Here is a 14,032-nt window from a genome sequence, read left to right as displayed (position 1 = left end):
TATCTGCCTCCAGAGAAAGAACTGATGGTGTCAGATTGAAGCATAGTTTTTAAACTTTATTTTAAGTTCTTTTTTTGTGTCTATGTTTTCTTTTACAACATACTATGGAAATGTTTTGCATGACTACACAGGTATAACCTATATAGAATTGTTTGCCTTCTCAATGTGGGAGTGGGAGGGAGGAAGTGGAGGGAGGAAGGGAGAAAATCTGAAACTCAAGGTTTTAAAAAAAGAATGTTAAAAATTATTTTTACACGAAACTGAGGAAAAATAAAATGTTAAACAAAAAAAATTAAAAATAAATTTTGAAAGTTTATATGGACCCCAGATTAAGAACACCTACTCTAGACCATTAAATCCCACAACACACAAATTGATGTCCTTTGGTTAGCAAGGAGAGGGGCAGGAGTAGCTGGAAAACACTCTCAGTTGTTATGGGGGGAAAGTGAACCAAGGAGCTTGGCAAAGTCACTGGAAAACTCATTAAGTCTATTTCACTAATATCCTGCTTAGGGGTGAGGAGTGTGGAAAGGGGGTAGTGACCGTGGGAAATAGTGGAGGTTCCAGGAAGAAGCAGAGTTCAATTTAAGAAACACAAATAGTAATCTCCAAAATAATCTTTCCAACACTTCCTACTGTCATAGCCACCTGAAAATCAAAGTTGGAAGTGTACAGGGCACAGCTAATTCAATTAAATAATCATTTATTAAATGCCTATTATATGCCAAACATTATATCACTAGCACAAAGGTAAAATTGAAACAGTCCTTATTCTCAAGGAGTTTACATTCTATTAAAGTGAAACAATATGTATTCTTATCTCAATGAATACAAAACAGATACAAAATAAATACAAAGTAATTCAGCAGAGGAAGAGAGAAGACTAAAAATGGATGGGACTGAGAAAAGTTTCATGTAGGAGGTGACAAGGGGACTGAAACTTGAAGGAATCTGGGAACTCCTAGGCAGAAGTGAAGAGGGAGGGGCAGGGAAGTCTGTGCCAGGCTACAGAAGGGGAGATGGTATTATGGCAATCTCATAACCTATGTCCCATGAAGGTAGAAGCTTCACTGATGTGCTTCATATTATAGATTGCTGAATGAAAATTATAGGAACTGGAACAGTAAAGGGTCAATAATTTGAGAGCTGGAAGGGACCTAAGCAGCCATCTAGTCCAGCCTATACTTGAATCTCCACTATAACCTATCCAACAGTGGTTATTTAGCTTCCACTTGAAAGCATCCTCCAAGGAAAGAGAATTCATCAGCTCCTGAGACAAACTATTCCCCTTTCAACAGATCTTAAGTGATAGCAAGCTTTCCCTGATATCTAACCTAAACTGGCCTCTGTAACTTCCATACCTTTTTTCCCTAGTTCAGCTTTTGGAGACCAAACAGAACAAGTTTAATCTGTCTTCCACATGACAGCTCTTCAAATACTTGAAGACAGTTTGAATCATGAATCCCTCTTTCACAGGTTTTCTCTTTTCCAGGGTAAAAATGCTCAGTTCCTTCAATCAGTGCTCATGACAACAGTTCAAGGCCCTTCACCATCCAGGCTGCCTTTCTCTAAACACCTTCCAACTTCATCAATGTCATTCTTAAACTGTATTGCCTAGAAGTGAAGACAATCTGTCAAACCAGGGAAGACCATGTAGGACTGCCTCCATATTTCCAGGAAAGTATGCCCCTGTTATGGCAGCCCAAGATCACATTAAATATTTTGATTTCTATATCATATACTGAGTTTGCAGTCCACTAAAAAAAAATTTTTTTTCTGAACAATTGTTAACTATTCCTCCCTTATCTTATACTTGTGAAACTGATATTTTTACACAAGTGAAAGACAATAAATCTATCCCTACTGAATTTCACCTCATTTGATTTGACTCAGTGCTTTAACCCATCAAGATCCCGCTGGATCCTGACTCTGTCACCCATTATGTCAGCTATCCCTAGCTTTACGTTATCTACAGACTTGATGAGAATAACATCTATGCCTATATCCAAGACATTGGTGAAACTGATGAGAATGTTAAAAGAGCACAGGGTCCAGCACAGACCATGCTGACTTTGGAGTCTGGCCATCAAGCCAGTCCTGAATCCATCTGATAAATCATCTCATCCACATCTCTTTAGCTTCTCTCCAGTTACAGCATGAGACACTTCTTTAAAAGCTGGCAGGAGTCTAAATAAATCATATCTACAATATTCTCTTTATCTCCTAATGTAGTGATCCTGTCAAAAAACTGCCGTGCTAGTGCGGACAGAAATGGTCTTTCTGAGAATGTAAAAAAGTGCTTCCATGAAAGAGGAATTGATTAAAGCATCCTCCCATAGCTACATATGTCTTTGTGTCTGTACAGCTGAATAAAAATTTTTGCTTGTCTATCCTTAAGAATGCAAGTTATGGTCATTATTACCATGACAGTTCTTTGGGGGTTGTCTGGGAATCAAGCACATGAATCCAGATGGAAAAAACCTATGGAGTTCATCCCTCTCAGAGATGAAGATAAGGAGGAAGATTTGACAATCTCTATTGGAGCCTTAGAGTAGAACAACCTGAAGATTCCATGCCCAAATCTGAGGAATTGGATTCTTTTTCTTTTTCTGACTGATCAGAGAAAAAATTTTTCTTTCCTTTCTGTTACTGTGCTTTGATTTTATGTCAGTTTGTTCTTGAGTGTAATTCAATAGACAGAACCTGTTTAAGCACCTGCACACAACATAGTAGATACACCTAGGTTCAGGAAGAAAAGAAAGCTGTTGTGGAAGGGAAGATCTGAATTGCCTCTCTGTACTCTATACTATCTGCACCCCCAGGAGAGTGAGAGTGAGAATAAATACGTATGAGAGTGTGTGTGTGTGTGTGCGCGCATACATGCACGCATGTGTATAAGGAAATCTGCAAGGCTTTGGACTTCTGCAAGGGGAAATCTAGTCATAAATATTGGCAGCTGGCACAGCAGGAGGAAGTTTCAGGTGGGGAGTACTGCAGATGACTGTAATTATCTGTTTATGAGTACATGCCTAAAGGACACAGAAAAAAAAACTTGGGGACTTCTACAAATTACAACTATTAGGCAGCATTTATCAACTAGTTAGAATGCAAATCTATGAATACTGTCACAGACAGTGATTAGTCTTAGGCAGTGCAGATTTACATGTCCCCCACTGTATCTCTGGCTTATGAGCTACTAGTCACTTTGGTAACAACCATCATTTCAACAAAGGCTTTCTGTGGGCAGACTCATTTCAACAAGTGTTTCCCCTGGGCTGAGCCCCTCTTCTATGAGGTGTCTTAAAGACAGAGATCCCAATGCAACGTAAGGTTTCCCCCCTATACGCAGAGAGTTACATTTATGGGCATTTTCCACAGGCCAAACCTCTCTTCCATGAAGTAGCTTGCTGGCTGGGAAAGGAGTGACAACAGACACCTTGAATAAGTCTTTCTTGTCTGCTTGTGTGTGACTGAGATAAGGCAAAGTCAGTCTAAGCAAGTTCCAGCTCTCCTTAAGGAAAAGTCCAGAGTTATACAGATAAGCATTATTTTCCCTAGTCATATAAGTTTTAGGACAAGAGGAACTATTACATCAGGAATGAAACTTCAAAGCAATGCCCTGAAGAAGGATCATTTGATCTTGATCAATTGGTACATTTATAGAAAGCTCTCCAATTCCTTGGATCTAAGGTAGACAAAACCCAATGAGATGACTTTTTTAAACTGGCATTTCAGAAGCTTCTAAACACAAAACTGAGTCCATGGACAAAAGTCACAAAGACTCACAAGAGAAACATATCACAATTAAAATATATAAATGGGAAATTGATTGTTCCCACAAATTCATCACAGCCCTTCATCTGTAATTCTCCAGAGCAATATAAATCCAAAGATAAGACGAAAGTAATCCTAGACTGGGTAAGTCAATCCACATGCACTCAACTCTGTCTGACTCCATGCAAACAATGCAGCTCTTCTATACTACTGCTGTTATAACCCTCCTACCCTGTCACCTTAAAGAGTACCCTGCTGAGTATGAGGTGTACTGACTAGCTGCACCTGTAACTTCTTATTCTCATCTCTCTAACCTCTCAATTTTCCCCTTTTGGGCCCCCCACCTCTGCTCTATGGCTAGAAACAGGATGCTTCTCCTCTCTCTAACCTGAACTAAGTTCTAAACTCTAAGTTCAGTTCCCAAAATCTTCCTTTCCATTCTTAAAACTGTCCTCCAAAAAAACAAAACGAAACCTTTTCTCCACACCAAAGTCAGGATTTTAACCTTTCTGAGGGCAATATCATTACTATTCACATCTCCTAGTGCCCACCAACCTTTGTAATTTCATCCAAAGGTTCCCAAAAGGGGTAAAGACCCAAAAAGGTTACAGGAAAAATTATAGACTTGTAAATTGCTATAACTCAACCTGGGCTATAAACAAGCCATTAATGAGACTGTTATGCCTAGAGAAACCTTGAAATATTAGTTTGTAGCCTATATGTGGCCCCCAATGATTCAAACTTTACTAAAAAATTCTTGGTAAGAAGAATTAGTAAAGGCTTCTGTGGGACATAGTAAATTTCTAATTCTTTTCTCCCAGATCTCAAAAAGGACTTATTCTATTATGCTCCATGGTGATTCCACCTCTGACCAATATGGATGCATCCCTGACTCTGGAAATACATAAATAAAATATTCTAGTCCTCCTCAATAACTTGGTGGTTGGCAGACATAAAACCTTTAAAAATAAGCTACCTCTTTCTCTCCCCCCCATAAATGCTATTTATTTATACCATGATATTTTAGCTGAGGAAAAACTGTTTTCCATTGACAAAGTTCAAACCATTTAAAAAACTTACCACTTTATTCTCAAAAGACAGACACAAGGATTTGGGGATGTTGGCTACTGTAGACAGTCAACCCTAGACAAATTCCTACAGGACAACACTTATGAAACGACTTATAAGCCTTTACTAAGGTTCAAAGGAAGTGAAGCAGCATTCATTACCCTGAAACCAATTCTACCACTACTCCTTGCCCCAAGCCTCCCTTCCCCTTATTTTGTCATATGGACAAGTACTGCCCTGGGGTCCTGATCCTAACTCACGGAAAAAAAAAAAAAACATTAGCCCACTGCTTATTATACTAGGATTCTGTGTCATCTCATTTGCCTTCATGTCTCAGATCTGTTTCAGTCACTGCCCTCCTGTCAAGAAGGGGGCCTTCATTCATTCATGGTGCTCTTTCTAAAAAGGCAAAGTCAGCATTTTTCCAACTCTAGACTAACTAAAAGTAAAAACCTTGTGCTGTCAATAACCAATATGACCCTGAGAAGCTGCCCTCTACTTACTGCTGATTCTCTGTTAATTACACCTTCTGATGGTAAACCATGTAGCTTTATTTTTTACTTTACAGTTGTTTACTCTCAGGCTTGACTTGAAGGATTGTCCTCTTTAGGTTCCTGACCTTCTCCTCTTCCTGGTAGATAGCTCCTGCCTTCAATGGATATTCAAGAACAATTGGATATAGGATAATCTGCTACATCCAACACTTTGTATAGAAACAGTTTTACTCCCTCATGACTACTGTCAAAGTGTTAAACTTACTGTACTCCCTCTTGCCTATGTTACAGCTTTAAAAAGAGAAAAGGACAAAGACTGTGACACTGATTCTAAATATGCTTTTGATCAAATATGGAAACAAACAATGTTCCTCACTTCATCTAGCGACTATATCCATAATGGATGTTATGCCCCACCTGGTCCTGTTATTAAATGTAAAGCTCATGTGACCCTTTCCTTATGGAGCATGTGACCCCTTCTGGGTCCCTCAGGCTCCTGACATTCATTTGTCTACCAACAGATCAGTCACCACTAGCCAGGGATCAAAAATTGAATAAAATAAAATAAGATAAAAAGATTAGTGGTAGCAGACACCCTGGCAGACACTTCTCTGCAAAAAGACTCCCTTTGGCATTTCTCACTTGGTGACTTGGTGGCACTGAGAGAGCTACTTCCACATTCTCTACTTTTCTGACCTGCTCTGAGGATCATCTAAACTAAAGGCATGGGGGGAGAAGGGTGAGGAGAGAATGATCACAGCAATATAGAAAAATAGGTTCACTCCAAATTTTTCCTCCTTCCCATAACAGAACTTCTGCATGATTTATGTGGTCCACAAATTTTGCAATGAAGAAAAATCACACCTGCTACCTGACCCCTATCATTTGGACCCTTTGCAAACTTGCAGGTCGATTTCATTCAGTTACCCACGAGCTGTTCCTATGAATATGTTCTTATTATTATTGACATATATTTGCCAAGAAGCTCCTTAAGAAACTCATTACCAGATTCAGATTGTCACTTACAATAGTGACAGGGATATATACTTCAGATCATTAAAGATATCTATAAGGCACTTAACATACAACAAATACCCTATAACATACTTACAATCCAAACTGCAAAACATAAAACCATGCTTAGCCATAATTTGCACAGAAAAGTGGCCTGATAACCTCATCACTCTCAAACAGATTAGAAACACTGTGAACATAACCTTATACCATGTGAGATTCTCATAACATAGCCTATGCAAATATCAGGTAGACCTCTAGATGCCTCATATCACTTAGATTTCCAGTTAACAAATGAAACTGTGCTGAATTAATTTAAAGCACTGATGAAATACACTACATCTACTCATCAACAGATTTTGATCTCTGTTTAATTCACCATGTCACAAGTTCACTGGAGAGACTACATCTATCCGTTAGCAGAAAAATGCCCTCCAACCCTGCTGAAAGAGTCTATCCTACACCTTGCTGAATGCCAGTGCCATAGTCATCAAATGCAGCCTCATGAATCACACTGCAAAAGGTCCAACTTGGACCTCAACATCCCTATCTCCTTCCCTATACGCAGTACCCCCTGACTCATGTCCAGAGAAAAGAAACTCCAAAACAGTACTTATAATCTGCTATGATCCTTTCCATGCCTCAGTCCCAAAACCTGATTGGAGGATATATATTTAGGGGAAGTGAAAGAAAAGTATTTTTACTGACTAAGTGATCATTACTCACTACAGTTTTAGCAGTAATCTCTACAACAGATCCTAGATTGAAGTATGATCTTATCTGACTCTTAATCCCACAGAGGCTAATACTACTATGTTAAGATTTAGCTCTAGTTAATTTTTTCTCTCTTTTGATGTTATTACGAATATTTTATCACCTGTCATGTGAACACATTTGTAGGATGAACTGGTTAATGCCCCAGGTATATGAATAATCAATCTCCTGTCCTGCTGGGGATGTTAGCATATGCTCACATACTGTGAAGAAGGGCTCCTGCTAATCACTATACAAGCAGTCAATCCAGCTTCCTGGTATGGTGTTTTGAGAATTCTGACAATGTTTTTAGTAATTCTCACTTCTTTTCTTCAGCTTACCCAGGATGTCATGTTATCCAGGAAGGAATCTAAGCCATTTCCTTAAGATTTTCTCCAGAAACATTTTATCTTGAACAACCCTATGCAAGGAGGAGCCTCTAGTGCTGCGGAGAGTACCACAACAAGACACAGAGGCATACATCTGCAGGGTAACCTCACTCTTTCTCTGGCTCCTTGAAAGATGCCATGGTACACACTGCCTGCACTACTGTATAGTCCACTTCCAAAATGCAGATACAGAATAAATCAAGTGCTCCAAGAGAAGCCAGATTCTATGTACTATTTTCTTGCCACTGCACTAATAGGATCAGATTTAGAGCTTGAAAGAACCTTAGAGGTAATCAAGTCCATTGCTCTTTTTTTTTTTTCAGACAAGGAAATTGAGGCTAGAGAGGCTAAATGACTTGCCCAGGATCATAAAATTAAGTTTTCAAGGTAGGACTTGAACTCAGGTCTTCCTGACTCCCAATTCAACTATGCCATACCACCTCTCTCACCTTTCTTCCAACTGACTTTTCTAATTTCTAAGTCAAGGTTATAACTCCCCTTCCACGCCTAGCCTGACAATCACACCTCTCACTAAAATGGATAACACCATCCAATGTTCTGTCCCCTTGGGAGCCTGCTTCCTCATCCAGCAACAGATGATCCTTTCTGACTCTGCAGACTTGAGAAAAATATTTAAGTATCTGCCCAGTACTTAACTAGTGGGGTAGATTTCTCTTCAATTTTCCATCCAAGGAAAGCCTTACACCTATCATTTCTTATCAGAGCATGAAGAAATGCCATTGAAAATTTACCAGCCACACACAACTGTTTTTCCTAAAACTGTGTGTACTAGGATACCAAACCTTGGTGTAGCAAACTTGAGAAAGTTCTAATAAACTCTCTACTTCCTTGAAAATTACTGCTAATATCATTGCCAACTCTCTGCAAGCACTCTAGAATACAATGTTTTCCTTCAAACAATTCCCCATTAACAAAATAATCACACTGAATTTCTCTCAAGATGATCCATACCTCCTATGCACCAACCAACCTAGACATCATTCAGGGTTTTTTATTTTCCTTGAATGCTGTGGCAACAAAAGATACAAATTGGACCCTATTCCCCAGATTTCAACTTTGAGATTTTTATACTGGGTTGCTTTTAGTACTTTTTCTTGTACAACAGGTCTCTAAGTGTAGATTCAAGTCCTCTTCATATCAGGACTAGTGTTGTTCACCTAATCCCCCTAATTCCTCCTTTGAAGTCCCCAACTGCTGACTCTGCATCTGCAGAATTGATAGACACAGATATCTTTGAATGAAGCTAATAGAGCTTCTAAGTGGGAAGAGTGAAAGCAAAAAGAAAGGGGCCATGGGTTTCCTTTCTTTCCTTTTGCTAACATGAGAAGTCTTGGAAATAGACCTTCACATTCTAGAGCATGGGCTTGTACACTTCTTTTTTGTGCATCACACTCAAAAATAAACACAACACCCTGAATTCCTGTTGGGAGTAGATAATGCTGAACAATGAGATAAGTTCTAGATAAAGATCAGTCTGACTGTAAGGCCAGGGAATTAATTGCTCTCTTAAAGAGTCTCCCCTCACATCTGTATGTCTGTATTTCTTTTACTCCTGAATAAAAGCTTCTGATGACTTATTCTCAAGAGCATAAGCTGGGGTTATTATCATGACATAAACCAATGCAAAGAGAAGGAAGCACACCTAGGAAAACAACATACACAATGACAAAAATGTATAAGAAAGAACAACAAAACAATTTAAACGGAATATTGTGAAATTATGATGAGCAAACATGACTCCAAAGAAGACATGGAAGAATATATTTCTCTCTTTCATTGATGAGGTGGGGAAGTATGAGTTTAGAACACCGTATATAATATCAGACTTAGCTGATATACTTATTAGTTTTGCTGAATTTTGTGTCTCATTCATTCTTTGTTATAAGGAATACCTCTCTGAACTACGAAGGCAAGATGTATATTCAGAAAGTATAGATGATGTCTAAATAAAAACTATAAAAAATTTTTAAATTAAAAAATGAAATGAAGTTTCACAAAAGAAACTACTAAAGATTCTTGATCAGGGGAGAGGCATGATCAAACTTTTTCGTTAGGAATATTACTGTGGTAGTTGTGTGACAGATAGAAAAGGGAATGGCTGAGAAAGAATAGGTGGCTATTGCAATAGTCTAAGTAAGAGGTGCTAAGAGCTTAAACTAGGGTAGTGGTTGTGAGTGGAGAGACGATAGCCACAAGAGATGTTGTAGAAGTAAAATTGACAAGAACTGGCAACTAACTGGGTTGGAGGGGGAGGGATGAAAGTGAAAGGTCAAAAATTAGTACCAGGTTAGTAAAGTCTCAGGGACAGACAATGAGGTCCACTTTGGACAAGTTGAGTTTGAGGTATCTATGGGACATGAAGGTGAAGATACCCACAGGCAATTAGTGATATGACACTGGAATTCAGATCATATATAAAGGATAGAAATGCAGATTTGGCAATCTACACAAAGACACAATAATTGAATCTATAAGGGCTGATGGGGTTACCAAGAGAGTACAGAGAGAGACGGGGGCCCAGGATAGAGCAAGTGATTAAGATGTAAAGAAACAGAGGCAACAACTATACACAACTTTTTCTAGGAGTTTGGCTAAGAAAGGGAGCTACTTAAAAAAAAAAATTTAGGAGATGGTAGAATCAAGTGAAAGTTCTTAAGGGAGAGGGAGAATTGAGCATGTCTTTAGAAAGTGTGACACAGTAAAAAAGGCCCTGCAGGTTCTGGATTAACAGGACCCTCAAGGTCCCTTCCACCTCTATATCTATGACCCTAGATTGAAGATTAGAAAGAGAATGGGGATTACTAAATGTAATGGTAATTTAAATGGGAAGATCTTTCCCATTCATTAAGAGGCCCATGTGACCAGTCACATGGAAGTCTGAGTCACATGGAGCCTGTGGTGGAAGGAGTTCCATGAACAGGGAGAGCAGGAAAGGTGGAACAGGAAGAGGCAGAGCTGGAGCAGAGCTGAGATGAAATTGGTCAGACTAGCCAGAGGTGGGAAGGACAAAAAAAGCAGGCAACTAAGTGTGAGTGGGAGAGCTTGTCTGTGATTTTGCTTAGGGGAGCCTGTTTGTTGGAAGGCCTGATAACGTATATGGACTTCTTGGTTACTATGACAGATTTCTTTGTTGCTATGATGGATTTGGCTTTCTGGTGTTTGAATAAATGTTGTTCTGCCTTCTACATGGAGAGTCTGTTATACTTTGCGATTCAGAACTATGCCAACATATTCATAGTCATTCTCAGTGCTGTGAACATTGCCTTAGCAATATACTGAAGGAGCAAGCCCTCAAAAGGGACAGGAGGGGATGGGATCAAGGACACAAATAGAGGGTTTAGCCTTGACAAGGAGAAAGCTGACTCTTCTAAAACTGGAGAGAATGGAAAATGATGGGAGAGGAAATTTGAGGTGTAGAATTGAGAAGATGGGAGTTCACAACAGATGGTCTCAATTTAGTATGAATAGTGGTGCTTCGATGGGAAGGAAGAGGGAAGGGATAATATAAATGGACTGATAAGACAAGGTCTAGAACAGATTCTGTAGGGAATGTGACTGGAAGTCAATCAGGAAAGAGTAAAAAATTGAGGACCCACAAGGGTTAGATTGTCAGGCCTAGAGGCCTAAGGGCTACCCGAGTCTTACCTTACCTATTGCAGGTCTTCGGCTGGCCAAACCAGATAAACGTATGAGAAAAGAGACTTTCCAGAGTCGAACAAGGGTTAGGCTTTATTCAGGGTCTTGGTTACATGTGCAGGGGGAACTCTTCCTGAGGAGAGAGAAATCTCCCAAGGAGGCAAAGATCTTACAGTAAGAGAATGGAAGCGGAAGTGGAAGAGGAAGTGGAAGAGAGGGTAGAGGGAAGAGAGAAGAGAGGAAAGAGGGGCCTTCTGTCCTCTAAGGGCCCCTCAGCGCTAAGAGCGCCTTCAGGCTTTCCTGACCCTACTTAAGCTCTCCCGCCGCATAGTTTGCACCTGAATACCCCGCCTGTTAGACAACAATAGGTGTGCTCAGACCCCGGGCCAATCTCAAGGGCGCGGATGCTCTCTCCCAGCACTTTTCCCATGGGAAGAGGCGGAAATGCACGAGATAGCCCGGTCTCACACCTCAATTCCCAGCTGTTCCCTGGGGGGCCTCATGAGAACTCTAAGGTTTAGAAGTCCTCACCTTTACCTGCCCGAGACTGTCCACATGGAACTGAGCTTACACCCCCAACATTAGATAACATAAATGTGTAGCGGACCCAGCCAAGGTAGTTGTGTGACTTCCTCCAGAGGCAGTAGGGAGGAACAGGGAATATAGTGCCTACTAGATGTCAGGCATTCAAGTAGAACAGAAAAACATAGGTAGAGGGGATAATCCAGGGTTGGGGTCAGGAAAGGGATGAACAGCTAAAGGACAGAAGGTAAAATGACTCAGAGAAAAGATGGCATAAAGTTGAACTATGGGAGCAGCAGATAGAAAAGAGTACCAAGTTGAAATCAAGAAGACTCATCTTCCTGAGTTTAAATCTAGCCTCAGACACTTACTAGCTGTGTGACTCTGGGCAAGTCACTTTACCTTGTTTTCCTCAATTTCCTCATCTGTAAAATTAGTCAAAAAAGGAAAGGGCAAAGCACTTTTGTATTATTGCCAAGAAAACCCCAAATAAGGTTATGAAGAGTCAAACACAACTAAAAGGACTGTTATTGTTATAACAACAACAAAGTTGAACTTGTTAATCTATTTTCATTGTCCAGGAAGTGAGCATTATTACTTATAAAATATTGCACCTATGCTAGTCTATAAGCCAAGTGTTTACGAGCTACCTTCTGTTCCTTACTGACACTCTGACTTTAAAGTTCGGTTCTTTTGATCAATGATAGGGTTAAACCTGGGTATCTGTACTGTCAACATGGAGAAGAAGAAATGGGAAGTCCTTTTTAAATTAATGTAAATTATCCAAAAACATTGCTTTTTTATTGCTGACTTCAAGTTTAGAACTAAATAAATCATTTCCTTCCCTTCCCCCCCCCCCCACATTTAGCCAAACTGTAGAGATTTCTATATATAGAATGTACACACACACACACACACACACACACACACACACACACAATTTGGGTACGAACAGGATAGCTCTCCAAACTTACCCAACAAAGGATGATGTTCTGATCGATTTCTAGCCAGGTATCTCTTCCCAAACAGTCTAGAAAAGTGAAGAAAGGAAATGATATTCAGGAATATCATCTTCTTCATCAGGTATCTGTTGAGAACCCAAGAGGTTCCCAGAACCCTGAACTAGAGAGTTAAAAAGTTGAGCTATTTTCCCTTAGGGATCAAATAAGTTAAGAGGATGGTGACACCTGGTGTCAGAGTTAAGAGACAGCAATGCCCTTCGTATTGTTAACTGCTTCTGTCAGAACAGGAAGATGAAAAATTCCCTATATTTGTTACATTAAAATAAGAGATCTCAGACGTTGTTACTTCTATATTTGCCCTCTGAATATGTCTACACCAGCACAATGACTATAGCATAAATTCTGTTATTTAACTGGGACTTAATATTTATTATTCTTATACTCTAGTCTGGAGGGGGAAGGGTGTGAACTGAAACTTATAAATGGCACTCAGACATGGTACTCACAGATGGCACTTACACACATGACCTGGGGCCAAGATATTCATAGATCTTCCCTGGATTGGTGATATTTTTCATTTTCTTCTCTGGAAGCTTCTTAAAATTGTTATTAGGCAACATGGACTGCAGATATGTAACCTCATCACAAGATACCAGCCCTGGATAAGCTGTCACCATTCTGGTCACAAGGCTCACCTTTGGGCCAATAACTGTGTCAGGGGACAGCAAGGAGAGAGAGAGATAATGAACTCCACCCCATTAACCACAATGCTGAAATCCCAAAGTCCAACTATACCTGTAAATTCATGCCTGGCTAGTGCACCCACAACTCCACAAAACACCGGACCACTGGTGATGCCAATAGAAACAAGCCTAGGAGACAGAAAGGACAAACATGGATAAATTCCCACTCAAGAGCTACTCTTTATGAAAATAAAAGTCATAAAAGCTAAATGGGACCCCAGCTCTTGGAATTTATTATGTGACTTGGGGCAAACACTCCCCAAACATTCCCTAATGACTACTAGTGCAATTTTGGAAAAATGAATAGGATTGTCTACTGGATCATATCCCCTGCAGTTGAGTAAATTAATATCTGATAATAAACTCAATAAATCAATACTCAGTAAATCAAAACAGTAAATCAATCAACACAATGTAGTGATATTTCACTACATATAGAACCCTATAATAGACATTCTGGGGAAAAAGAAAAAACAGAACTACATTCCAGTTTATATTCTAGTTAAAGAAATTGGAAGAATAATGGATTTAAGAGAAGTGAACAAGCATTTATTAAATATCTCTTACATGTCAAGCATTGTGCTAAGCACTTTACAAATATCCTCACAATAACCTTTTTATTTTATAGTTGAAGAAACTAGGCAGGCAGAGGTTAA

The 14,032-nt window shown here is 39.5% G+C and overlaps 1 protein-coding gene across 1 annotated transcript in view; it reads right to left on the bottom strand.

Moving 5' to 3' along the window:
- The window catches only part of LOC140526093 (adenylate cyclase type 10-like), a 46,326-nt gene that overhangs the window by 22,978 nt on the left and 9,316 nt on the right, over window positions 1–14,032 (bottom strand). Inside the window, 3 exon segments of the mRNA XM_072642031.1 lie at window positions 12,646–12,701; window positions 13,153–13,375; window positions 13,378–13,505. Coding sequence (XP_072498132.1) covers window positions 12,646–12,701; window positions 13,153–13,375; window positions 13,378–13,505 — 407 coding nt within the window.

The sequence above is a fragment of the Notamacropus eugenii genome, chromosome 2 (assembly GCF_028372415.1).
Source record: "Notamacropus eugenii isolate mMacEug1 chromosome 2, mMacEug1.pri_v2, whole genome shotgun sequence".
Classification (NCBI taxonomy): domain Eukaryota; kingdom Metazoa; phylum Chordata; class Mammalia; order Diprotodontia; family Macropodidae; genus Notamacropus; species Notamacropus eugenii.
This window is presented reverse-complemented; position numbering and strand designations above follow the sequence as displayed.